We start from the raw sequence: 25546 nt of genomic DNA on the forward strand, positions 1-25546 counted from the left end.
GGGCGAAGGCAGGGCAGTCTTGGCAAGCCTCGCCTCCAGTTTATCCCCGACGCCTCGCCAGCTTGTGGTGTTATTTCCGACGGAATCATTTTTTAAAAAACCCTCTAAAAGCAGAGGGGAGAGAGAAAGAATTAAGAAAGAGGACAGGAAGGCGATGTTGAGAAAGCAAACAGGGTGACTCAGGCGGGGAGAAGGAGAATCCACACACACACACACACACACACACACACCCCGTTTTGCTTCCTTCCTCCCTTCCTTCCTCCTGTGTTGGCTGCGCCAGCGCAGTTCCGGTGCCGGCCGGCAGGGGCCGCTGCGCAGAGTCCCGTCGCGCCTCCTCCGCTTCAAGCGCCACGGCCGCAGTCCTCCTTCTCGACGACGTCCACTCGGTTGAACACAATGTTCAAAAGCGGCCGGGGAGCCCGAGGAGCCCTCAAAGCCCTCCGAGGAGCCCAGCCTGCCACCGACGGACCCGCACCGGGAGCATGGAGCTGAAGGCGGCGCCCTTGTTGTGCTGGTTGTGCTGCTGCTGGGTCGCTTTGCTGGACGCCGCGGTGGTGCCACCCGCGGAGAGAAGAGGAGGGGGCCCCGCGGTGGTGGTCCCCCACGAGTATATGGTGGCTCTTTACCACCGCCTGGCCCACAGCAAGGAGAGCCCTCGAGGAGGAGGAGGAGAAGAACCACGCGCGGCGGACACAGCCACGGGATTCGTGGACCAGGCGCCGCAGCACACAGGTGAGCAAGAGGCGGGTCGGCGGGTCGTCCCTTGCCCCCTCTCTCCCCAATTCCAGGGCATTTCCCACCTTCTTGGGGACATCTACGCTGTGGGATGAGGCAGGCAGGCAGGGCTGTGGGATCACAATGTCTTTTACCTTCTCTGGACCACAAGCTGGAGCTACACTGCCCTGTCCCCTAGGACCCCATCCAAGATGATCTGTTTCTCATAGGCTCCATCCACACAGCGGAATATAATCCCACATTATCAGCTTTGAACGGCCCCTTCCACACAGCCCTACATCCCAGAATATCAAGGCAGAAAATCCCACATTATCTGTGTGTGGACTCAGATAACCCAGTTCAAAGCAGATATTGTGGGATTTTCTGCCTGGGATATGGGGCTGTGTAGTAGGGCTCCCAGATCACTATATATTTAACGCGCTTTTTGTTCCCCTTGTTATCAATTTCGTTTCCTAATTGGTTCTAAAAACATGGGGGAAAAGTATATTAAGCTACAAAAACTTAGTTGTTGCCGGAAAAGTTTATAAAATTGCAAAAACTTTGTTGTTGCTCGACATCCCACAGCACACTTTGCTACGGTTTTTCGATGAATATCTCCTTGGACCCTTCCACACAGCCATATAACCCAGAATATCAAGGCAGAAAATCCCACATTATCTGAGAGTGGACTCAGATAACCTAGTTCAAAGCAGATATTGTGGAAATGTCTGCCTTGATATTCAGAGATATAGGGCTGTGTGGAAGGGCCCTGAATTATGGTATTAGATCCTGGGATATGGGGCAGTGAAGATTCAGCCTGAGATATTTTTCCCATGCGCCTTCTACACTGCCTTGTAATCCAGTTCAAAGCAGGTAAAGTGGATTTTATACAACTGTGTAGAAGGGGCCCCAGTTTGCAAAAAGATAGCACGCTTTTAATTTGCGAAAGGATTAAATTTCCCTTTCCCTTAATCAAAGCGATTGACAAAACTTCCCTTGGGGAGACTTGTAACAAACAGCTACTTTGGAAACCCGATTCACCCCAGAGTTTAAAATAGACTGGATCTACCTTGCCCTAGATCCCAGGATCGGATCCCAGAACCAAATTTGAAAAATTGTCCGTTCCTGCTTAAACAGTGTTACAATTTCCTGTTTAATTGTGCAGTGCTTACTTTGAAAACAATTGCTTGGTATATCCAGAAACTTCGTTTTTTGTGGCTGCCACTATGCTGTATTAGTTGAGACTCTAAGGGCCCTTCCACACAGCTGAATAAAATCCCACATTATCTGCTTTGAACTGGGATATATGGCAGTGTGGGCTGGGGCCCCTTCCACACAGTCCTATAACTCAGAATATCAAGGCAGAAAATCCCACGAGATCTACTTTGAACTGCGTTATCTAAGTCCACACTGCCATATCTTCCAGTTCAAAGCAGAAAATGTGGGATTTTATTCAGCTGTGTGGAGGGAGCCTCAGATAATCCAGTTCAAAGCAGATGTTGTAGGTTATTCTGCCTTGATCTTCTGGTTTATATGACTGTGTGGAAGGGCCCTAGGAGATATTGATTGAAAACCCATAGCAAAATGTGCTGTGAGATGGCGCACAACAAAGTTTTTGCATCTTAATAAACTTTCTCCATGTTTTTTTTATGATAGAACCAATTAGGAAACGACATTGATAACAAAGGGCCCTTCCACACAGCCCTATATCCCTACATGAAGGCAGAAAACCCCACAATATCTGCTTTGAACTGGGTTATCTGAATCCACAGTCAAATAATGTGGGCTTTTCTGCCTTGATATTCTGGGATATAGGGCTGTGTGGAAGGGCCCAGAGGAATCATAATCGTGTTGCATAATGGTCAAAGAGGATGCACATTTACACCACTTCGAATCACGGGAGCAGCGGTTTCGCAAAGTCTTTATCCTTCTCTGTGGACGTGGGCAGGTGCCTCAACAAACTAGAAAACCAGGGCTGAGTCCTGACTGTTCAGTTGGTGGACGTCCAATTGCATCAATTCTACAGTGTTGATCCATCCGGGTCTCTTAATTTCCAGTGGTCTTGGGGTTACGCTCAGATTAAGGCTGGATCTACACTGCCAGGGGATCTGATAACAGATAATCTGCCTATCCGCGGTTCTCTGTCACTGAAGACTCATATAATTCAGTTCAAAGCAGATAATCTGGAATCACATCCTGGGATATAGGGCAGTGTAGATCCAGCCTTAAAAGTTTCCCTCTTCAAAGAGTAGGACAAAAAGAAACAGGAAAAAGAAAAGGAAAAACAAGACAAGGAATGTAGGGGTTAGGGAGGAAAGGAAAGGTAGGAAATATAGTGGAGAAGAAAGGAAAAGCGGAGGAAAAGGAGAGAGGGAAGACACTTCGGAGGGAGAGAGGGAAGAAGGAAAGGAAGGAAGGAAGGAAGGAAAATGAAATCGCGACGGGAAGATGGAAAAGAAAGGAGAGAAAAAAGAATGTATCGGAATATGCAGCCTTTCACCACTTTGTGTTGTCGAAAGCTTTCATGGCTGGAATCACTTGGTTGCTGTGAGTTTTCCCGGCTGTGTGGCTATGTCCCAGAAGCATTCTCTCCTGACGTTTTGCCCACATCTATGGCAGGCATCCTCAAAGGTTGCGAGGTCTGCTGGAAAACTATGCAAGAGGGGTTTATATATCTGTGGAAGGTCATGGGTGGGAGAAAGAACTCTGGTCTGTTGGAGGCAGGTGTGAATGCTGCAGTTGATCACCTTGATTAGCATTGGAAAGCCTTGCAACTTCAAGGCCTAGCTGCTTCCTGCCTGGGGAATCCTTTGTTGGGAGGTATTAGCTGGCCTTGATTGATTTATGTCTGGAATTCCCCTGTTTTCAGAGTGTTGTTCTTTATTTACTGTCATGATTTTAGTTTTTTAAGATACTGGTAGCCAGATTTTGTTCCTTTTTCATGGTTTCCTCCTTTCTGTTGAAATGGTCCACATGCTAGTGAATTTCAGTGGCTTCTTTGTGTGGTTTGACATGGTGGCTGTGAGAGTGGTCCAGCATTTTTGCATTCTCAAATCGTATGCTGTGCCCAGTTTGGTTCCTCAAGCGCTCTGCTCTGGCTGACTTTTCTGGCTGGATTCGTCTGCAGTGCCTTTCATGTTCCTTGATTCGTGTCTGGGCAATGCTGCTGCCTCTGTAGACTTGTCCACAGATGTTGCTGAACGTAGCTTTGTTGGGTTTTCTTGGTGGGTCTGTCGCTAGTTTGTAGGTTGTGTTTCTTCATCGGCTTCCTTTCGAGGTCAGTGGTTCCCTTGGTGTCTGGTAAGAACACCTTTCCTCTGGGTGGATCTTTGTCTTTCCTCTCCTGGCTTGTTCTTGACTTTGCGGCTCTTCTGGTGTCCGTGGTGGAGTTTCCATTGGCCTATGGAGCCCAGTTTAGGTGGTTCGATTCCCCTTGGAGGAGGTGGGCTTTGCAGATTCTTTTTGCTTCTGGAACAGCCCGGGAAACTCACAGCAATCCAGTTTCACCACTTTATCTGCCAGGGCTCAATGCAAGGGAGGTCAGCAGCACTCTTTGACAGAGAAAGACACCCAAGCCCCATTTTTCTGGATCCCTAGCATTGAGTCATGGCAGTGAAAGCCGAGTCTGGCGGCATTCCTTCTACACCGTGTGCCTAGTTTTGCTTTTGCTTTAAAAAAAAATTAAATGGGAGGGAGGGAGAAGGGGAAAGGCCAAAAGGTCTGGCAGGGTCGACCTCTCTGCCACTAGGATGGCCTCAGCGCCCCTTCCTCACTAGAGAGACAGCCCGGATGAAGAAAAGCGAGACAAGAACAAGGACGGGAATTCCGCCGCCCGGCCCAAGACTCCCGCGGGGACACCTGCCACTCAGTGGAATGGATGGAGGGGATTGGCTGAGAGGCGCCCGAGGGCGGGGACAGCAGGTGGATCCGAATCTCCCTCCGCAAAGTGTTCGGGCTCCCTCCCTCCGAAACAGAGCCTCGTAGCCAAAAAGCCTCCGCAAAGTATTTCTAGGCTCGTTCCCCAGCCATGAAAACTGCCATGATCTCCAGGTCATTTTCCTTTCCTTTTTCTCTCCCTCTCTGTAAAAAGCGCACAGATTCAGAGCTTTCAACAAGTTACTTGAGGGAATAACTTGTCTCGAACTCAGTGGGACTTCTTTCCGAGTCCACATGTTTAAGACTAAGCACGAGTTGGATTTCAAACATTATTTCCAGCGTTTGAACGTCCCACTGGGCTAGCTTCAAAGTTATTTATTTTATTTATTTATTTATTTACAGTATTTATATTCCGTCCTTCTCACCCCAAGGGGACTCAGGGCGGATCACATTACACATATAAGGCAAACATTCAATGCCTTAACATAGAACAAAGACAAGACAAACACGGGGCTCGAGCTGGCCTCGAACTCATGACCCCCTGGTCAGAGTGATTCATTGCAGCTGGTTGCTCAACAGCCTGCGCCACAGCTCGTAATGGTCTATCCTCTCCTATCCTATCCATTGATCTGTAGAGAAAGGCTCTAACATTATCGATATATAGAGACTCTAACATATCTCTATCTATCCATATAGATACTCCAAAATTATCCTGTCGATATATATAGAGAGACTCACATATCTATCAATGATATAGAGAGACTTCCATATTTATAGACTCTTACATCTCTATCGATATAAATGTAGAGAGAGATCTAGAGCTATAGAGAGATACTCTCACATATCTATATCTATATCTATATCTAGAGAGAGAGAATCTTACATATCTATCTATCTATCGATCGGGTTGCTGTGAATTTTCCAGGCTATATGCCATGTTCCAGAAGCATTCTCTCCTGACGTTTCGCCCACATCTATGGCAGGCATTCTCAGAGGTTGTGAGGTCTGTTGGAAATTAGGCAAGTGGGGTTTATATATCTGTGGAAGGTCCAGGGTGGGAGAAAGAACTCTTGTCTGTTGGAGGCAAGTGTGAATGATTGCGATTAATCACTTTTGATTATAACTGAATAGCTTTGCAGCTTCAAAGCCTGGCTGCTTCCTGCCTGGGGGGAATCCTTTGTTGGGAGGCGATTAGCTGGCCCTGATTGTTTCTTGTCTGGAATTGCCCTGTTTTTGAGTGTTGTTCTTTATTTATAACCCCTGATGGTGCTTGCTATAGATGTGGGCGAAACGTCAGGGGAGAATGCTTCTGGAACATGGCCAGACAGCCCGGAAAACTCACAGCAACCAAGTCTCAAATAGCAACCCAGTGATTCCGTCCATGAAAGCCTTCGACAACACACCATAAATATCTGTCTAATGTCTATCGAGACATAGAGAGAGATATAGAGGCATAGGACCTTTCTACACTGTCTTATAAAATCAAGATTATCTGCTTTGAACAGGATTATATGGCAGGGTAAATCCATATAATCAAGTTCAAATGAGATAACGTGGATTATCTACTTTGATAATCTGGATTATACTGCAGTGTAGAAGGGGTCACAGACTATCACTCTCCATAACGGATGGATGAATATGTATGTGTGTATGTTGGCTGCAAAGTTTCTTTTACATATCCTATATATGTTTCGAGATTATATAGTAAGGTAAAGATTTCCCCTTACGTTAAGTCTAGTCATGTCTGACTCTGGGGGTTGGTGCTCCTCTCCATTTCTAAGCAGAAGAGCCAGCGTTGTCCGTAGACACCTCCAAGGTCATGTGGCCACTGGCATGACTGCATGGAGCGCCGTTACCTTCCCGCCGGAGCGGTACCTATTGATCTACTCACATTGGCATGTTTTCGAACTGCTAGGTTGGCAGGAGCTGGAGCAACAGCGGGCGCTCACTCCGCTCCCGGGATTTCAACCTGGGACCTTTCGGTCTGCAAGTTCAGCAGCTCAGTGCTTTAAAACACTTCGCCACCGGGACTCGCTCTTTCTCTATATATAGACACATATATAGGACACACACACACACACACACGTGTGTGTGTGTGGGTATAGATATAGATATGTATGAATGATACATCTATAGAATATGCAAAGGAAACTTTGCAGCCAACATTATTGAAACGCCTTCTCTTCGGACGGATCCGGGAAGTTTGCTCAGAGGAGGCTGGCTGGCTTTTATGAGGGAACGAGGGAGTAACGGTAGTTTGAGAAAGACGTTACAGGGAATTCCGGGCTTTTGCTAAGGCAGAGGATTTGTAGCCACAAAGAAGGGAAAGCTCTCCGATGGGGAATGAATTCCTCTCCTCCGCTTTGCGTGCGCCTTCTCTCCTTCACGTTCTCCTTCTCTCCTTCCGAAGTTCTCTTCTCTCTCTCGGATACACACATACACACAACACATAACACACACAAGACATAACAGAAGTAATCAATTGACTGGGTTCCTGTTAGTACCAGGGTTCCACCGCATGAAGCCGTGGCAGTTCAAGTGATGCCAAACAGAACTAACCTTCCAAGAGGGAAAGAAGGCAGCAAACGGTTCCTTTTCAGAGGGAGGGAAGCCACGCTGACGAAGTAGACTATTTACACGCCCTGGCTCCAAGCTAGAGAAGTCTGGGATTTGAGGCTTGTTCTGGCACCAAAACTCAGGGCTGGCGAAATAATCCCACAAAACCATCACAGAATTCCGTAGCGTTGGGTTCTCTATCTGTGATGCGACTTTGCTATCTCTCTGCAGTGTGGCACCCACTGGGAGTAAAAGAGGGACGAAGGCCGAGAAAGGGGGCCGAGGAGCCCTTGGAAAGAGGGAGAGGCAGTTGTCCCTTAAAGGGAGAGGGCGCTTTTCGAGCCCTTCACATTTTCACTTCTCTTTCCTGGCGCTGGCCCCTTTTAGCCCCTCGCGGGAGAAGAACGTATCTCTCCCGTTTTGTCTTGGGAGGGAAATCACAAAACGTGGGTCTATTGGGGATGCGGTGAGGGGGCTTTATCACAACAACTGCGTCTCTCTCTCTCAAAAAAAACCTACGACCCTTTGGCAAGCGGAGGACTGGCGCCGAGCGCAATTTTTCCTTCTCCTTCAAGTTATCCTTCTTCTCCTTTTCTTTCTTCTTCCCTCCAACTTCTCATTCTCTCCAATTTCTCGTTCTCTTCAATTTCTCCTTCCATTTCTCCTTCCCTCAAACTTCTCCTTCACTTTTTCCTTCTCTCCTTCTCCTTTTCCCTTTCTCTCCTTCACCTTGTCTCCTTCACCTTCTTTCCTTCTGTCCTTCATCTTCTCTCAAACTTCTCATTCCCCTTCCCTTTCTCCTCTCCTTCACCTCTCCAATTTCTTCTCCTCCTTCTCTCCTTCTCTCTTTAACCTACTAGAATTTTTCCTCCTTACTTTGCTCCGTCTCTTCTTCATCTTCTCCTTCTCCCCGTCTTTAACTTCATCTTCAACTTCTTCTCCCTCTCCTTCACCTCTCCAACTTCTCCTCCTTCTCTTTCTCTTCTTCACCTACTATCCAACTTCTCCTTACTTTGCTCCTTCTCTCCTTCTCCTCTCCTTCTCCTTATTTCCTTTACTTTCTCCTTCACCGTCTTCTCCCATTCTCCTTCTTTCCTTTTCCTTCTCCCTTCTTTTCTCCTTCTCCTTTTCCCCTACTCTCCTTCACCTGCTCTTCCAACTTCTCCTTACCTTGCTCCTTCTCTCCTTCTCCTTCTCTTCTTTTCCTTTTCCCCTTCTCTTCCTCTCTCCCTCACCTTCACTTTTTCTCTTTATCTACCTTCTCCTTTACCTTCTTCTTCCATTCCCCTTCTCCCTTCTCCTCCTTCTCCTTCAACTTCTTCTTCACCTTCTCCTTCTCTTTTTCACCTTCACCTTCTCCCCTTCTGTCTAGACCTCATCCATGGGAGATCTATTTGAAGGCCTTAGCTAATAAATCCATTAAAAGATGTCTTAATTTGCTTCTTTGGAGAAGGGAGGATTTTGCAGGAATTTGAACTGTAGAATGCTATGGAGTCCCAGGAGTGGCAGTTTTGCAGGACAGCATGGATCCACTGTAAATCCAGTTTCTGCCCCCTGCAGAATTCTGGGGTTTGTAGTTTAATGAAGCCCAAGACCTGCCTGGCTGAATGGTTTAAAGGCCCCTGCCTAAACCACAACCCCCAGAAACAGGGGTTTAAAGCCTTTCCCCACTTGAGGGCCCAAAGTGGCTTATAGTGGATAAAAACATGCATAATAAAAGTTAAAACATTTAAAACCAAATAGTAGTTGCTCTCATACATCCTCAAACATACATTAGACTATAATAAATCATTAACACTTTAAAACCACCCATAAATACATCATACAGTCCAGGTTCTTTTAGTGTGGTGAGGTAATAAGTCAAGGCAAGATATTGTTGTGTGCCTTCAAGGCATTTTTTATTCATGACTACCCATAGAAGAACTTGTCAAAGCGTTTTCTGGGGCTGAGAGTGTGTGACTCTCCCAAGACCACCTAGAAGGTTTTCAAGGCTAAGATGTGATTTAACCCTGTTCTCCAGAGTCCAAGGCTCCAACCACCATGCCACATTGGTGCTCCAAGAATAGATGATGATGATGATGATGATGATGATGATGATGATACTTTATTTCTAACATGCCCTCTCTCCCTGCAGGGACTCAGGGCAGCTATCAGAGCAAAAGGCAAACAGGGTAGATGCCCTGGTCTATGTCTTGTCATGGTAAATTGGATAGTACTAATGTTATCATGTACTTAAATACACCAGATCCCATTTGATCTTGGAAACTAAGCAGGGTTGGCCATGTTTAGTAACTGGATAGGAGACTGACAGCAAATACCAGGTGATGTATGGTATAATTCAGAGGAAAGAACTGGCAAAGCCACCTCTGGATATTCCTTGTCTAAGGCTGGATCCACACTGTCCTGTATCCCAGGATCTGATCCCATATTATCTTCTTATCCCAGATTACCTGTCAGTATAGACTCATATAAACCAGTTCAAAGCAGATAATCTGGGATCAGATCCTGGGATATAGGGGCAGTGTAGATCCAGCCTAAGAAAACTCTATGAAGTTCTTGGAGCTGCTATAGGTCAGAGGCGAATTGAAGGCACATGCACAATGTTACCAGGACCATTGCAGGAGCTCTCCAAAGTGCTGAACCCTGTTCCGCAGCCAGGTTCAACTTCTTGGATAGTGTCTTTCAAAAGTAGTCTAAAACCCAGAGAAGATTCACTGCTCTCTGGTGATATTTCCAGCTGCTGAATTCCTCCTAGTTCTACCATTTCATTTGACCTATGGTTTCATCCTTATATATTTGCAGAGATGAGGTTCACCTAAACATGAAGAAAAAATTGTGATAGAAAGAGCTGTTCAACAGTGGGATATTCTTTCTAGGAGTGTGCAGAGGTCTCGGATGTGTTTTGATTGTGTGTTCCTGCATGGCAGAATGGGGTTGGACTGGATGGCCCTTGGAGTCTGTTACAATTGTTGGATTCTATAAGGGTTTGTTTATTTCAAATGGAACAACTGCAGTCCCTATTCACACCTCACAAACTGTAGTGCAGCTGAAAAGGCATCCTGATTTACTGCATGTATCATGTAGGTTCCGCCTTAGATGCTCAGCAATATCTTCCAAGTGAAAACTGAGCCAAGCACATTGGAAGAACAGATAGTCACAGCTGAGTGGGTGGCCAAGAATTGTAGCAGAATTGTGGCTACAGGGCAGACCCTTTGTCGCTACAAACTTATGGTGCTATGGCTTCACTTCAACTGACATGACTGCATAGTATAGCAGTTTGCTCAGAGAGAAACTGAGAATCTCTCTGAATGACAATCCTAAATTTGTTGTTAACTGCACTGGCAGTTAGAGTTGTCTCAAACTGCATCTGGACTGTGGTTGTCCTGTTTCTCTACTAGCTTCCTCCTTACTGAGCTTTATTATTTTTTAAGTGGCTCTTGTCTTCCTATGATGTAGCTAAAATATGACAGTCTCATTTTAGATATCTTGTCTTCTAGGGAGAGTTCAGGTTTCTTCTCCAGCTCTCAATTTCAAATGAGTTGCTTTTATCAGTTTAATCATCTTGGTTTCTCACTTCCATAATCTATAACTTTCAGTATTTCGCTTTAACTGTTGGTATTAAAGTGGGATCACAGAGCAATAACTGTGTTGTGTGAAAGAGCTCTCCTGAATTTGTTGGGCTGCACTTCCTATCTGCTCAGGCAGCATAGCCAATGGTCAGGAATTTTGGGAATTGCAACCCAACAATCTCTGGAGGGCCAAAGAATTCCCAGCCTAGAAAGCAAATCACTATGGAAGAAGGGCAGTGCGAAAGCCACTTAGAAATAGGTGAAAATTCCACCATGTTTTTCTGATCTATTCATCTGCATTGGGGAGGGGACAAAAAGAGGGTGAAAGGAAGAAAGGCCCAATCAAATCTGAACTATGGATTTACAATGGGAAAAAGGCTTAGCTTGCTCCAATTTCTTGGCTGACAGACTTAAAGGCTGCGGGCACCAGCATTCTTTGGCAGAGGTGGTTAAAGACCTTGTAAAACTTCAACTTTCATGATTCCACAGCATCTAACCATGGCAGTTAAAAGTAGAACAACTGCAGTTCATTCTACAGTATAGGTGCACCCTGTGTTTATGAATGGGCATTCTTTATCCATAGATGGTTTTGAAATAATCAAACGGGAAAATTGTGTTGTGTTTACATTTAGTAACCCCATTCAAATCAGTGGGGCTTAAAATCAGTCATAAACAATTGGTGAGTTCCATTGATTTCACAGTTCTTCTTTGACTAAGGTGCACCTACACTTTCAAATTAATACAATTTAACATCACTTTAACTGCCTTGGCTCAATGCTATGAAATCATGTATGTTGTAATTCAGTGAGGAATTAGCACCCTTTGACAGAGAAGTGCTGAGCCAGGGCAGTTCAAGTGGTGTCAAACTGCATTCATCCTAGAGTGCAGATACATCCTAGATCCTCATTTAATTGTAATTTCAATAGAATCCCATAGAATCACCAGGATTTGATGGGGCAAATCAGGCTAACAACTACTACTCTCACAATTCCCTAGCATTGAGCCATGGCGGTTAAGGTGTTTTCAAACTGCATTCCATCCACAGCATAGATTTATCCTAAGTGTCAGAGAAGGCAGGAGTGTAGCTATGGGGGCAATACAAGCATTCCTTTCCAAATATAATGCAGGCTCCTTTTTTGCTTCCAGAGGTCTCTGCCTTGAAGGAGCGGCGCTTTGTCTTCGACATTTCCAGCCTGCCTGAGGCAGACGAGGTAGTAGGAGCTGAGCTACGGGTCCTGCGCAAAACCCCCGAAAACCAGAGCTTGGCTTGGTCGCAGGAAGGCCTTTTCCACCGCCTCATCCTTTCCACTTGTGACAATGATGACCAAGATGGAGGAAATGGAAGTGAAGATGATGACCGGAAGCTCCTGGACTCTCGGGCGGGAGACACTGTGGAGGCAGGTGACACCATTTTGCCTCACTGGGAAGTGTTCGATGCTTGGGCTGCCCTGAGGCACAGCCACAGACCAAGAGAGCTTTGCTTCCTCCTCAGCCTGGTCTCGGAGAGCTCAGGGAGGCCGTTGCCTCCAGGACAAATGGGCTTTGGCCTGGAGCAGCTACCATTGCCACATGAGAGGGCCCTGCTGGTGGTCTTTTCGCGGGCCAAGCGGAAGGAAAGCCTTTTCAAGGAGATCCGTGAGAAGGCCAAAGGGGGCTTGGGGCCTGAGGGTCTCTCTCCAGAGCCAGCTAAACAGAAAGCAGCGGCTGCAGGGCGTCGTAGGCGGCGCACCACTTTGGCGGGCCGGGCTTCGGCCTCTTCTTCCTCATCTTCATCTTCATCAGGATTGCGTAGTCCAGGCAAAAAAGCTAAGAGCCGCTGCAGCCGCAAGGCCTTACATGTCAACTTCAAAGAGCTGGGCTGGGATGACTGGATCATTGCACCACTGGACTACGAGGCCTACCACTGTGATGGTGCTTGTGACTTCCCGCTCCGTTCACACCTGGAGCCCACTAACCATGCCATCATCCAGACCCTCATGAACTCCATGGACCCTGAGGCTGCGCCACCCAGCTGCTGTGTGCCCTCCAAGCTCAGCCCCATCAGCATCCTCTACATTGATGCTGGCAACAATGTGGTTTACAAACAGTACGAGGACATGGTGGTGGAGAGCTGTGGCTGCAGGTAGCGGTGCCATTTCCAACTCTCATACTCCTCACCCTTCAAGGCCTCCCAAGGAGGTTCTCTTAGGTCTGCTCTCCACAGTATTTTCCTTGCTGAGGAGGGGACTTGGGGTGTTCTGACCCTTTGAGGCAGAAGGAGAAGAGTTGTTGGGCTCAGTAGCCTCCCTTTTCAAGGCTGCAGCTGCTACTGACATTTTCCTCACGCTCTCATCCCCACAAAGGTGGTTTGGGCAGCTGCCATCCATCCGTACCACTCCACATCCCAGTCTTGCTTTAGCTACCCCACAAATGGGCACTTTAAAAGGAAGGATGATGAAAGAAAAGAACAAAAAATGCTATGAAATGGATGAAGACAGAAAGAATGAGGATGTGGGATTACAGTCACCCGAATACATTGACTTTCCATGACAGTTCTCCAGAATATTCTCACTTTCTCTCTTGACTGGGAGGATAGCTGAGGGGATCAAATTGTGGTAATAATCTACAGGGGTGGGTTTCTCCTCAAACCTTTTAAAAAGTAAATATTTCACCCAATTAGTCCTTATCTAGTCTCCAGTCAATCTCATACACCACTCATGGTTCTGGAGGGCATTCTAGTCTGCATGGAGTCCTCTGGACTCCATTTTCCCCTGGCCTAAATTTTCCCCTGGAACCCATCAAATACATTGTTTTGGTTTGAGGGAAGATTAGGGTTGCATCTATACTGCAGTTTGACATTACTTTAGCTGCCATAGTGCGGTACCAGCACTCTTTGGCAGAGAAGGCTAAAGACCTCCCATGTATTCCACAGCTTTGAGCCATGGCAGTTGAAGTGGAGCCAAACTTCATGAAGTCTATAGTGTAGACATCCTAAGCTTGGTAGAACAGCTTTCTTTGAAGGCTTTTTGTAACATTGGTAATCCCTGATAAAGCCTCAGCTGAAAATTGATTGAAAATCACTGGCCTCTCTTTTCCTTTGTCTTATAGTCTCTTACAATATGCCACTTTTATTGATTTTTGTACATTTTCTCTCTCTCAGAAGAGTGATTATTACAATCACTTTATCTACTTCTGGCAAAATGTCTAACCTGTGGAACCTCAGACCCTCCAAATATTCATCACTCCAATCAATATGATGGGTGGAAAGGGCTAATGGGAATTGTAGTTCAATATGTGGAAAGTCACAGGTTCCCTACTTTTAAAAACACAATCATATAGGTTTAGTGAGAGCTTAGGCCCATTGTGTTCAGTGTAACTCATTCCAAAGAAGTGTTTCTAGGATTGTTGCAATCTGAAACAAATACACAAAGATTTATCTGATTGCTTGTCAAGAAATTATCTCGAAGAAGTAACTGTAAGGCCAAAATTCTTTGTGCACATGGTTGGCTGGTATCACTGAACATAGTGCAACTTTTGAGTAAACATGAAGAAGATTGTGACCCAACTACAAATTCCCTGCCAGAATGGTTCCCAAGCAGCACTAGAGACTACAGATGCTTGATTCTCTTCCAGTCTGTGTTGATAAAAAGACTGATTTTGGGATGAAACTCCATTGACCCAGCAGTGTCTGTAGTCTTAGAACTATTCTGTTCTCCAGATAATCCTCCTGGCCTTAAAGTATAATTTGCTACACAACACCTTCCCTTTTCTTAGAGAGTTAAGAGTCCAAATTATGATGTTACTGCTTCTCAGCAACGGCTTGACAGTCCTTGATCGAGTACTCATCCATACTTGGGGACTGACTCAAAAATCCCAAAGGACATAACAAGTAATTGTGTAATCCTTGTCTGTTTTTCTCATTTTCTCTTCTTATATCACATATGGTTTCCTTCTTAACCTCATCTTGATTAATATTCATTGAGGCTGCCAATGGGTGGAGAAAATTGCTTTTTGGGCCAGATTTGGCTCTAAGGCTGGTAGCTGGTCATTCTTGCTTTAAATAATGAAACAAATTCATTTACCACTGGTCAGGCATATACCTTCTAAGGTTTGCATAACACTTTGGGCTGAAGGCCACGAGGCATCCACCTCTTTCCCCTGCTCTGCTGCTGACAAGATTACATAATTATACTAGCAGAAAGTCCATTATCATTGAGGGTGTATGAATGAAAAAAAATTGATAGTGCAAAAACATCTGTGTGTTCTCATTGCAAATCTTGGCCTCGTCCATAGCTTTGTGCTAAGAATTATGTTTCACACGCAGAAGGTCTCAAGTAATCTTCATGTCAGACTGAGAAAGTTTCATTTTTCAAACTTGGAAGACCCATTGCCAATCAGTGTCGATAATACCAATGAGCTAGATGAAGCCATGATCCAATTCTACATAAGACTATGTTATCCTTGGCATTGATGTGTCTGAGCCACCCATGGTTGGATTTGGAGAGCAGGTTTTGATCTGAAAGTAACATTGCTCCCAAGGGGAATTGGTCAGTGGGCAAATTCCTAATTTATTTAGGAATATAGGAAGCTGCCTTATACCAAGCGAGACCATTGGTGCATGTTGCCAACTACACTGATTGGCAGTAGCTCTCCAGGGTTGTAAACACAATGGTATCCTAATCTCAGCTGAAAAAGATGGCAGTGAAACACAGAATGTTATACATGCAAAGCTATAATTAAATCTTCCTCTTTCTTTGGGTACTCTGAAGAAAGAATGCAGCTTAACACCACTTTGAATGTCCTGTCTTAATGCTATGGATTCAAGGGAGCTGTAGTTTGGTGAGACACCAACACTTTTTGGCAGAGAAGGCCAAACAACTTGTAAAACTACAAGTCCCAGGATTCCATAGCATTGAGCACATGGCAATTAAAGGGGTGACAAACTGCATTCATTCTACAGTGTAGATGCGTCGTTAGAGCAGGACATGTGCTAACTGAAAGGCTGTTTGACTTTGGCACAATCAAATGTAATAATGGCATAATAAAATGACTTATTTTTTATTTTTCAGAAATTTAATTTTCACTTACAAGAATAGATGTCAAGCAAAAAGGACTGTATTTTCTTCTGAATGCATGTTTCTGTTGCAGAACATTTTAAAACATGTTTGAGGGGCATCCAGTGGCAGGGGTTTCATCTTCCTCAATCTGAACTGTTATACTATAGGATTTTAGACAGGATTTGTTCTTTAAGTAGATTGGGCGCAAAGCTGAAAACGTAACGTATATTCACTAGGACGTATGAGACTTGAGTATAAACAAATCTGAAGTCAGACTGTTAGGCCACAATTCTGAGCCCCATTAACAGCATAATGTAGTTTGTTACGTAATTCTTGTTTGGAAGATTTTGGGGGCAATAAGTCAATAATAAGCATTATTTGGGAAAGAATACTTGAACTGATATCCATGTGTCCACATTAGCTTGTTTTGCTAACACCACAAAGAATATTCCTATTTAATTTAAACAAATATGTGCACAAATTCATTATGACAATTTGGATTTCGGGTATGTTAACCCATGACTAGGGGCTCCTGACTGGAAGGCCAGTGGTTCGAATCCACAGGATGGGGTGAGCTCTCAATGATAGCCCCAGCTTCTGTCAGCCTAGCTGTTTGGAAACATGCAAATGTGAGTAGATCAATAGGTACCGCTTCAGCAGGAAGGTAGCAGAGCTCCATGCAGACATGCCAGCCACATGACCTAGGAGGCGTCTATGGACAACACTAGCTCTTTAGAAATTGAGATGAGCACCACCTCCCAGACTCAACTAGACTTAATGTCAAGGAGAAACCTTTACCTTTACTTTAACCCATGACTGTTGATTTTAAGGAACTGAGCAAGGAAATATGCTCAGAATTGTGGCCTAACAGTCTGACTTCAGATTTGTTTATACGCAAGTCCTAGTGAATATACGTTACGTTTTCAGCTTTGCGCCCAATCTACTTTGCGCCCAACTACATTATGCTGTTAATGGGGATTGCTGTTAGAAGTTTCAGTTGTGGTTTGCAGCTCAACTCTGATTCTTCCAAAACAAGCCATGGATCTTAAATCCAGAATCATGGACCTAAATCCTCAATATTTGTCCAATGCTATAAACACTCTTATGTGTCCCTCTGTGATGGTCAGCCTGTTGGCTGTCTCTCCTCGACAGATCCTCTATTTGACCTAACTTTTAAGATGATTAGACTTGCAACACCTAATATAGCCATTAGAAGAATAAGACCTGATTAGTGATTTGATGGATATCTACATGTCACTCATTCAGAGATTTCTGTCACATTAATATAGCACTTAACTAGGATAAATTTAGCTGAAATTTGCTTTAATTAGTTCATTTATTTTCTGAGGACCATTGTGATTTTGTAAAACAGAAGAGCAGCATGCTAAGTGAAAAAAAAATGGGTAGCTTTGAATATTTATTGCAGTCCTCTATCAAGGGTGGGAATAATGTGGTTCTCCAGATGTTGTAAAATGGCTACTCTCAAAACCCTCTACCATCGGCTATGCTGGCTAGGGCTGTTTGTGTTGCAATACAACAATATCTGAAAGGATGTGCCATTTTCATCTGTCTTTTACATTGTTTACTGATTGAGATGGGTTTCACTGAAATGAAAAGGTATCACTTCCAATGCCCAAGCCATGTGTTGTAACCAAAATATTTAAATAATTTAGTTGGAGGTTTAAAGGCATTAAAATGATAGTTACGTCAAATAGGTATTGATTGATATTCCAATCTTAAATCAGTGTATCTGTGAGGGATACATTCCTGGACTTTGTCTGGTTATATAAACTAGATAATAGCAAGCATTATTGAAATTGAGGACTGCTGGCCCAAGAATACCAAAGAATCTCACTGAAGGACCTAGAATTAATATCCAATAAAATATATGTCCACTGTGTTGTCGAAGGCTTTCATGGCTGGCATCACTGGGTTGCTGTGAGTTTTCTGGGCTGTATGGCCATGTTCTAGAAGCATTTTCTCCTGATGTTTCGCCCACACCTATGGCAGGCATCCTCAGAGGTTGTGAGGTACATTGGAAACTAAGCATGGGACATGGCCATACAGCCCAGAAAACTCACAACAATCCAAAATATATGTTGACACTGGCATATGTGGCTATTTCCCATGATCCCTTCTGGATGTGGATCTATGTCCACCATTCTGTTGCTCCAGTCCTTACTGAACTACCTCAGTGAGTCACTAGAGGCGGAGCAGGGAACATAAGCCCTTCTATGCAGCTTGCCATGAACATAATTTCATCTGGATTCATGCTCAAATGCACTCTTCAGTCCACGTCAAATCATCCAGAGACTTTGCTCTTGCCAAAACTTTGCATAATTAATCATTCTAAACTGAGTGCAGAGATTCTAATCTGGTCCTCCATGCCTTGTGCGCTCAATGCTTTTAACCAGTCTCCATTTCTCTGTCTGCTAGAACAGAAACAACATTAAAGGGAGGGTGGAATGAAACTGTAAGGCCCATTGTAAATTGCCTAAAAGGGAAATTTTGGTAAAGAACTGAGAATGTTCTATCCACTGTATCACCATAGAATTAATGCAGCTTGACACCACTTTAACAGCTATGGCTTAATGTTGTGGAATCATGGGAGTTGTAGTTTTATAAAGTTTTTAACCTTCTCTGCCAAAGAATGTTACTGCCTCAACAAGCTACAAATTGCAGGACTCCACAGCATGAAGCCACAACAATTATTCATGTCAAGCTGCATCCTTAGATCTGGTTGAAATGAGCTTCACTCTAAAAATTTAAGAACAACTCTGGGTTAAGAAAATATAGCATATTCAAGTCTCCTGCTCCCTTCCATTAACAATGTTTCATGGTTGTAATCTAATTTAACACATATCTTTTCACAGAATAGGAAATTGTGACCCCATACATTTTATCATTAAATAAATATACAGTTTGCACACTCCTGTGCAAGCATGCCTTTTATTTTACCTCTTCCCCCTCCAAGACCCAGCTCTGTGTTATAGCACAATATAGGGGGAAAATATTTTCTTTCCCTCCCCACCCCAGTTATGATCATAGTATTCATTTAAGGCGTGCATTAGAAGAATATGGAAAGGGCTTGGCTGCTATGTGTCTGATTTTGGTGACTTTGGTGGTCACGTAAGATCAGCAGATTTATATTGAACTGCATTATCAGTGCGCCCTACTTACCATGGTTGGGGCAAAGCACCTTTTGATTTTGAGTGAAGTTGGATTGCATCTCCCTGAATATATGCTCCTGATATAATTCCACAGGATGATCTTGTTTTAGAGAACAGCATGGTTTGGCTCAAGCCTAAGGTCCCTTCCACACAGCTGAATAAAATCTCACATTTTCTGCTTTAAACTGGAATATATGGCAGTGTGGACTCAGATAACCCAGTTCAAAGCAGATATTGTGGGATTTTCTGCCTTGATATTCTGGGTTATATGACCGCGTGGAAGGGCCCTTAGACTATGGAGACCAGGCTTTGAATCCCATTGGGTGACCTTGCGTGAGCCACACTCTCTCAGGCCCAGGATACCTCATGATAGGTCCCTCTTAGGGTTGCCAGAAGTTAGAAATAATTTAAAGACACACAAACAACAACAGTAGAATATCTATGGGTTAGCACTCACGTTAAATTGATTTGACTGGGGATGAAACCATTCAGAAAAGAGATTGGAAGTTGCTGTTTTGTGCTACTATCACATGTTTTGTAAATGGTACTACAGTCCATGAAGAAGTGTTAAGGAGTAACATGTCAGTGAAATAATTAAGTCCATATGATCCCATTCGATAAGGAAAAGGACACAATAGGAAAAGAATTCTTGGAGAAAGCTCTATGACATTTTGTCACGACTGATACAGCTGTACAAAGACAGAGTTGTTGAAAGACAAAGTCTGATTAATGATAGGGTCACTAGTTAGTCCTAAACAGCCTAGGACATGGTTAGGTGTATCTCAATAACATACAACACACAGACCTACCTCGGGAGAAAGCTACTTCACACTATTTGAGTTTCTTGCGTGTTTGTCATTTGTCACTGTAGGCACACAAACTTGGTATGAAATATCCTAAACCCAAAGTAAACAGTATGTGGAGTTTTATACAATGTTCTGTGTGACTCATTGGAATCAATTGAACTCAGTTGTGCTCAATGTTTTATCAATTGTCCTGGTTTATATGATGGTGAGTCTTCTAGGGCAGAGGTGGGCAAAGGTCTAGTCAGCAGAACCAGCCGGGAGGAATGCTGGGATTTGCAGTTGAAAACACCAGAAGAGATGCACTTCTTTGGCTTGGATCTCTATGACTATAGTCTAGAGGTGTCTAGATTGTAGTCATTGTCTATGGTAGACCTGGACTTGCTAGATCATACATATAAACAAATAAACTATTGTTGTTTTGGAGAACTGTTATTCAGATAAAGCCGCCACTGGTCCCATATGCAAATCTTTGGGCATGTCTAAAGAAGCCTTTTGAAATACATGGAGGTACAGGAATTTAACCCATAGGTCAAAGGTAAAGGTTTTCCCCTGACATTAAGTCTCATCATATCCAACTCTGGGGGTTGGTGCTCATCTCCATTTCTAGCTGAAGAGCCAGCGTTGTCCGTAGACGCCTCCTAGGACATGTGGCTGGCATGACTGCATGGAGCGCCTATTGATCTACTCACATTTGCATGTTTTTGAACTGCTAGGTTGCCAGAAGTTGGGGCTAACAGTGGTAGCTCACCCCACTCCCCGGATTTGATCCGCTGACCTTTCGGTCAGCAAGTTCAACAGCTCAGCGGTTTAAGTCATACATTTTGCCAAATTAACCTATAAATTTTGCCAGATTAATTGGGGCTCATGAGTTCTTGAACCCTTGGCAAGTTTTCAATACAACATTGTGAAGGTCAAAATAATAATCCTAGCTTAACCCAGTACGTAAAAATGTATGCCTTGCCTGGTGTCCTCTCCCTGCTCCCAGCCCCGCAGCACATATTGGTTGGAATTCATCATAATTGTATTGACTTTAGCAGAGATATGCCTGATTTACTATGGGATTGGAATGAGATCCCATGGATGTATTGTTAAATAAGCAATCTTGTAACTACTCTCAGAATATAACCAGAGGGAAGAGTGCAAAATTAGTGTTAAAAATAGTGCTGCACATCTTGACACTTTTTTTTTACATTGTCTTGTTCCAAATACTTTCCCTCTACCCTTGGCCAGACCTCAGGAATGTCCCCATAGTTAAGAACTTCTGCTTAAAAGCCTTGCACTGTGCTTATCTTTATTTATTTTTTATTTTTAAAAAGCATAGGTATTTTCTCCTGTAGCATTCATCAGCGGTGTATTTCTGAAAGTGCAGCTACTGTTTTCCTGGAAAGCTGTATGAAGAATGTTTGCAAATCAAGCAGCTGACCATTAGGTCCTGAAATGCAGGCTTAGGACCCAAAGCTGTTGCCATTTACATCTGAATATTTAAACTATGACATCTTATGTTTTTCTTTCCTTGTTATCAAGAAACATTTTGCAGGAAGCAGGTTACATTCTTACCGCTTCATGTTTTTAATGACCCCAGATATGTGTTTGTCCAACTAGCAAAGCAAATGCATTTACTGTTGCCCTGTCCTGAAGGCCTCCCCAAAAATCCACATAATTTATAGCTTTCCATATATTGTATTGAAAAGCAGAAATCATTTTCCTTTTCTCTCTTACAGTTTATTTTTTCATTCCCCCAAACTATCATTTACTGTATTTTCCACTTGTCTGTATAGAGGGGGAAATGCCAATTTTTGGATTGGAAAAAAAATGTCTGGGTCTGAGTGTGTGAAATGTTCAATGGAAGATAGTTCTGTAAGTGATGGTGTAAATGCATTGCGTGTGTGTATTCAAAAATTTAAATAGACTGTACATATGGATTGTAAATGAACTGTAAACAAGCAATATATATTTTCTTGAACATATTATATAGTGGTATATATTTGTTAAATAAGCAATCTTGTATACTCTTAATTAGCCCTTTAAATATTTTGTACAGATAAGTTTATTAAATATTTTATTGATATGTGCTTTGTTTATTTATTTTTCCCTGGGGATTTATATCATCAAGCATTGGAGGTTTCAAACAGAAGTGATCCTGGGTTGCTGTGAGGTTTCTGGGCTGTATGGCCATGTTCTAGAAGCATTTTTTCCTGATGTTTTGCCCATATCTATGGCAGGCATCCTCAGATGTTGTGAGAGCTGTTGGAAACTAGGCAAGTGGGGTTTATATATCTGTGGAAGTGGTCCTGCCTTTCTACCACTAGTTGGTTTTTTTGGACTTTTCACATCCTTTACGTGGGCTGCATCTATACTGTAAACGTTAACTACTATGCTAAATGCTATGGAGTCCTTCCCTTTAGCCTTCCCTGCCAAAGAGTGCTAATGCCTCACTAAACTATGACTCCCATGATTCTATAGCATTGAGGCATGGCAATTCAAGTGATATCAGACTATATTCATTCTGCCATGTAGATGCACTCTAAGAATATGTCACTGAGTGCAGCTGTGGCTGAGATGTGCTTCAGTGTACTAAGTGATTTCAGGGTTTCAAGTCCTGGAGTCCATCCAAGTGAAACAAGTCAAGTTGGACAGTCTGAATAACAGAAGGCTCTCCAACACCTTAAAGAAGTGTTTCTCAACCTGGGGGTCGGGACCCTGGGAGGGTCACGCGGGGGGCTTCAGAGGGGTCATCAAAGACAACCAGAAAACACATATTTCTGATGGTCTTAGGAACCCCTTTGGCAGAGAAGGCTGAAGATCTCTCTGCCTGTCCTTCTCTTCCTTTTTGGATACAGATGGCGAATCCTCCCACCAAAAGCCCTCTTCCGCTGTGATTGGCCAAATGGGCAGCCTCTCAGCTGACCTCTCAGCCAAGGGGAGGGCTGTTTCTGAGACTCCAAGTGGGAAGGAGCAACTGCAACTCCCAAATGACAAAAATCAACCTCCACAACCCCACCAGTATTCAAATTTTGGTGTATCAGGTATTTGTGCCAAATTTGGTCCAGATCCATCATCATTTGGGTTCACAGTTCTCTCTGGATGCAAGTGAACTACAACTTCCAAACTCAAGGTCAATGCCCACCAAACCCTTCCAGTATTTTCTGTTGGTCATGAGAGTTCAGTGTGCCAGGTTTGGTTCAATTTCATTGTTGGCGGAGTTCAGAATGCTCTTTGATGGTAGGTGAACTATAAATTCTAGCAACTACAACTCCTAAATGACAAAATCAATCCCCCCTACAACCCCACCAGTATTCAAATTTGGGCGTATTGGGTATTTGTGCCAAATTTGGTCCAGTGAATGAAAATACATCCTGCATATCAGATATTTACATTATGATTTATAACAGTAGCAAAATTAGTTATGAAGTAGCAACAAAAATAATTTTATGGTTGGGGGTCACCACAACATGAGGAACTGTATTAAGGGGCCATGGCATTAGGAAGGTTGAGAACCACTGCCTTAAAGAAATGTTGTCAGTCAGAAGAAAGAACCTGTGCCATCTGAACGAGTAATTTATTTATTTATTTTATTTACAGTATTTATATTCCACCCTTCTCTCCCCGAAGGAGACTCAGGGTGGATCACAATGTACATATATATGGCAAAAATTCAATGTCATTAGACAAACAACACACAGACAGACTCAGAGGCTATTTAACTTTCCAGCTTCTGACTTTGTGAGGGTATGCCCGAATCTGGCCACAGGAGGAGCTGTTGCTTCATCATCCACTGTGACAATGAGTCCTTTTGATGGAGTACTTCCTCATCTGGCACGCACGCTGCTGGACATTTTTATGGTGTTGTAAATTAGTTAAATTAGCCTCCCCTCATAAGCGGTCCCTAAATTTTCCTATTTGACAGATGCAACTGTCTTTCGGGTTGCTTAGGTAAACAACAAGCTGGGGCTATTTAATAGTTGGGCATTCAATCCGACTTGGGCTTTGAACTCACGACCTCTCGGTCAGTAGTGATTTATTGCAGCAGGCTACTAACCAGCTGCGTCACAGCCCGGCCCCATAATGTATGGCTATTGCCAGGATACATAGGCCAGGTTGGGCTAGCTGTGTTTGTACTTGCTCGCTTGGGCAGACCACTTGCCCAACTGTTTTTGAGTAGGCTGGATGTGAGTATGCAATCGCATATTCAGGATCCAAACTAATAATGTTTACAGGATCTGAATTTCCAAGAATATCTTTTACCATTCCAGTGTCAATGCAATTAATTTATTTCATTTATGTGCTGCTTTTCTCTCCCAAGAGACAATGGTTTCCAGAGACAATGAAAAAAACGTTAACAATACCATTTTAAAATCACTACACAAAACAGCATGAAACCATTTCAAAAACATATTATTTTTAAAAAAAACAAAAGACCTCATTAATACGTGTGCTCTCCAGCTTGCATTTTAAATCAAAAGGACTTTGCCGGCCAAGTGAAAGCTCTTTCTTGTATCCTCCAAGTGAGCCAGTGATGGTGGCAGCTATGTGAATTGGAGGCCCCATCTACATTAATCCAGTTTCTGAGTCCAGATGATCTGCTTTGAACTGGTGGCAGTGTAGACTCATTTAGTTCAAAGCAGATCATCTGGGATTCAGAAACTGGATTATGCAGCAGTGTAGATCCAGTCTGAAAACTCTGGCAGGTTTGTAATGAGAAATATGGTCTTTCAGATATTTATAGGTCATGCCCTGAACTTTGTGCCTAGAAATATATTGGTAGCCAATGGAACTGCATCATGAGCAGAGAATTTCCAAAAAAAAATGTGTCCGTCTTTTGCAACACAAATCGGCAATTAAGAAAAACAAGAGGTCAATCTCCAGTGGACATTTCCTAACATGACTTCAGACCTGAGCTAGATCTAGGATGGAGATGTGCTTTGGTTGAAAAACTCAGCATTTCAGAAGAATGTTCTGACGTAATAGGACATCAGAATGAACTGGCCCAATCAAGTATAACAACAAGAATTGAGGTATTACTCTAACTTCACCAGAAAAAGCAGTTAGTATTCCACCACATATTAACGTTATTCAGTTACTAAATATGAAATACAGTCAGGCTTCACATTTGAGGGTTTAATGTTTGTGAGCCTCCTGGACAATTCTCAGTGGAAGCTGACCAGAGATTTGTGCTGGAGGACTTAGAGATTCTTATAGATCAAGATAGGAGACATTTTTTTTTTAAAAAAAAGTATGTCTTTCTAAAAAAAAAAAAAAAAGCGAGACAATGACATTTTCTCTTCCTTGTTCTTTCCATACACATATGCTGACCTGTTCAATAAATTTTGGCTGAGTGTTGCTTAGAGCTATAGCCACTTCTGGCAGCAACACCGTAGTTTCACAGTACAGCTTTCTCTTTCAGACTTATGTACTGGCTTAATCATTCTTGGTCACTAGGAAGCTCTCCATGGATTCTTATTTTGTCTAAGCTCCAAGAAAAGGGCTCAAGGCGTCCTGGTTATTGCAAGTCTTGACTTGACCCCATGACACCAAGAGTAAAATGACAGTCTCCAGGGCAGACCAGGTTTATATCATTCCAAATAAAGTTTTAAGCAACTCTTGCTGAAATAAAGTTCTTCCCTTGTTTCTTTGTAAACAAATCCGTCTCCTGAAGGTGGGGAGGGGAGAAAGATCTGAATCCAAAATGTGATGCAAAATGAAACAGGTACATGGGAACAATTGAAAACCGTAAATTATCTGTTGGATTTGTCCTTCCCAGGCAAGGATTTTTGCTTTGCTGTTAAGAACAATATCTTGGTTATATCTCCTGGGAATAC

At 43.4% G+C, this 25546-nt stretch overlaps 1 protein-coding gene across 1 annotated transcript; it reads left to right on the top strand.

The window, feature by feature from the left end:
- The first annotated feature begins 275 nt into the window (after positions 1-275).
- On the top strand, positions 276-21795 carry gdf7 (growth differentiation factor 7). Its single transcript, XM_003215463.4, has 2 exons — positions 276-732; positions 11862-21795. Exons 1-2 carry the CDS (start codon positions 483-485, stop codon positions 12839-12841), a joined length of 1230 nt encoding a protein of 409 aa, XP_003215511.3. The 5' UTR covers positions 276-482; the 3' UTR covers positions 12842-21795.
- The last annotated feature ends 3751 nt before the right edge of the window (positions 21796-25546 follow it).

Source organism: Anolis carolinensis, chromosome 1 (assembly GCF_035594765.1).
Source record: "Anolis carolinensis isolate JA03-04 chromosome 1, rAnoCar3.1.pri, whole genome shotgun sequence".
NCBI lineage: Eukaryota > Metazoa > Chordata > Lepidosauria > Squamata > Dactyloidae > Anolis > Anolis carolinensis.

What these genes read in the sequence shown, in the direction of transcription:
- gdf7 (XM_003215463.4), top strand. Translation starts at nt 483, where the DNA reads ATGGAGCTGAAGGCGGCGCCCTTGTTGTGCTGGTTGTGCTGCTGCTGG. An exon ending in CCAGGCGCCGCAGCACACAG is followed by an intron (nt 733 to 11,861) that starts GTGAGCAAGAGG and finishes TTTTGCTTCCAG; the next exon opens with AGGTCTCTGCCTTGAAGGAG.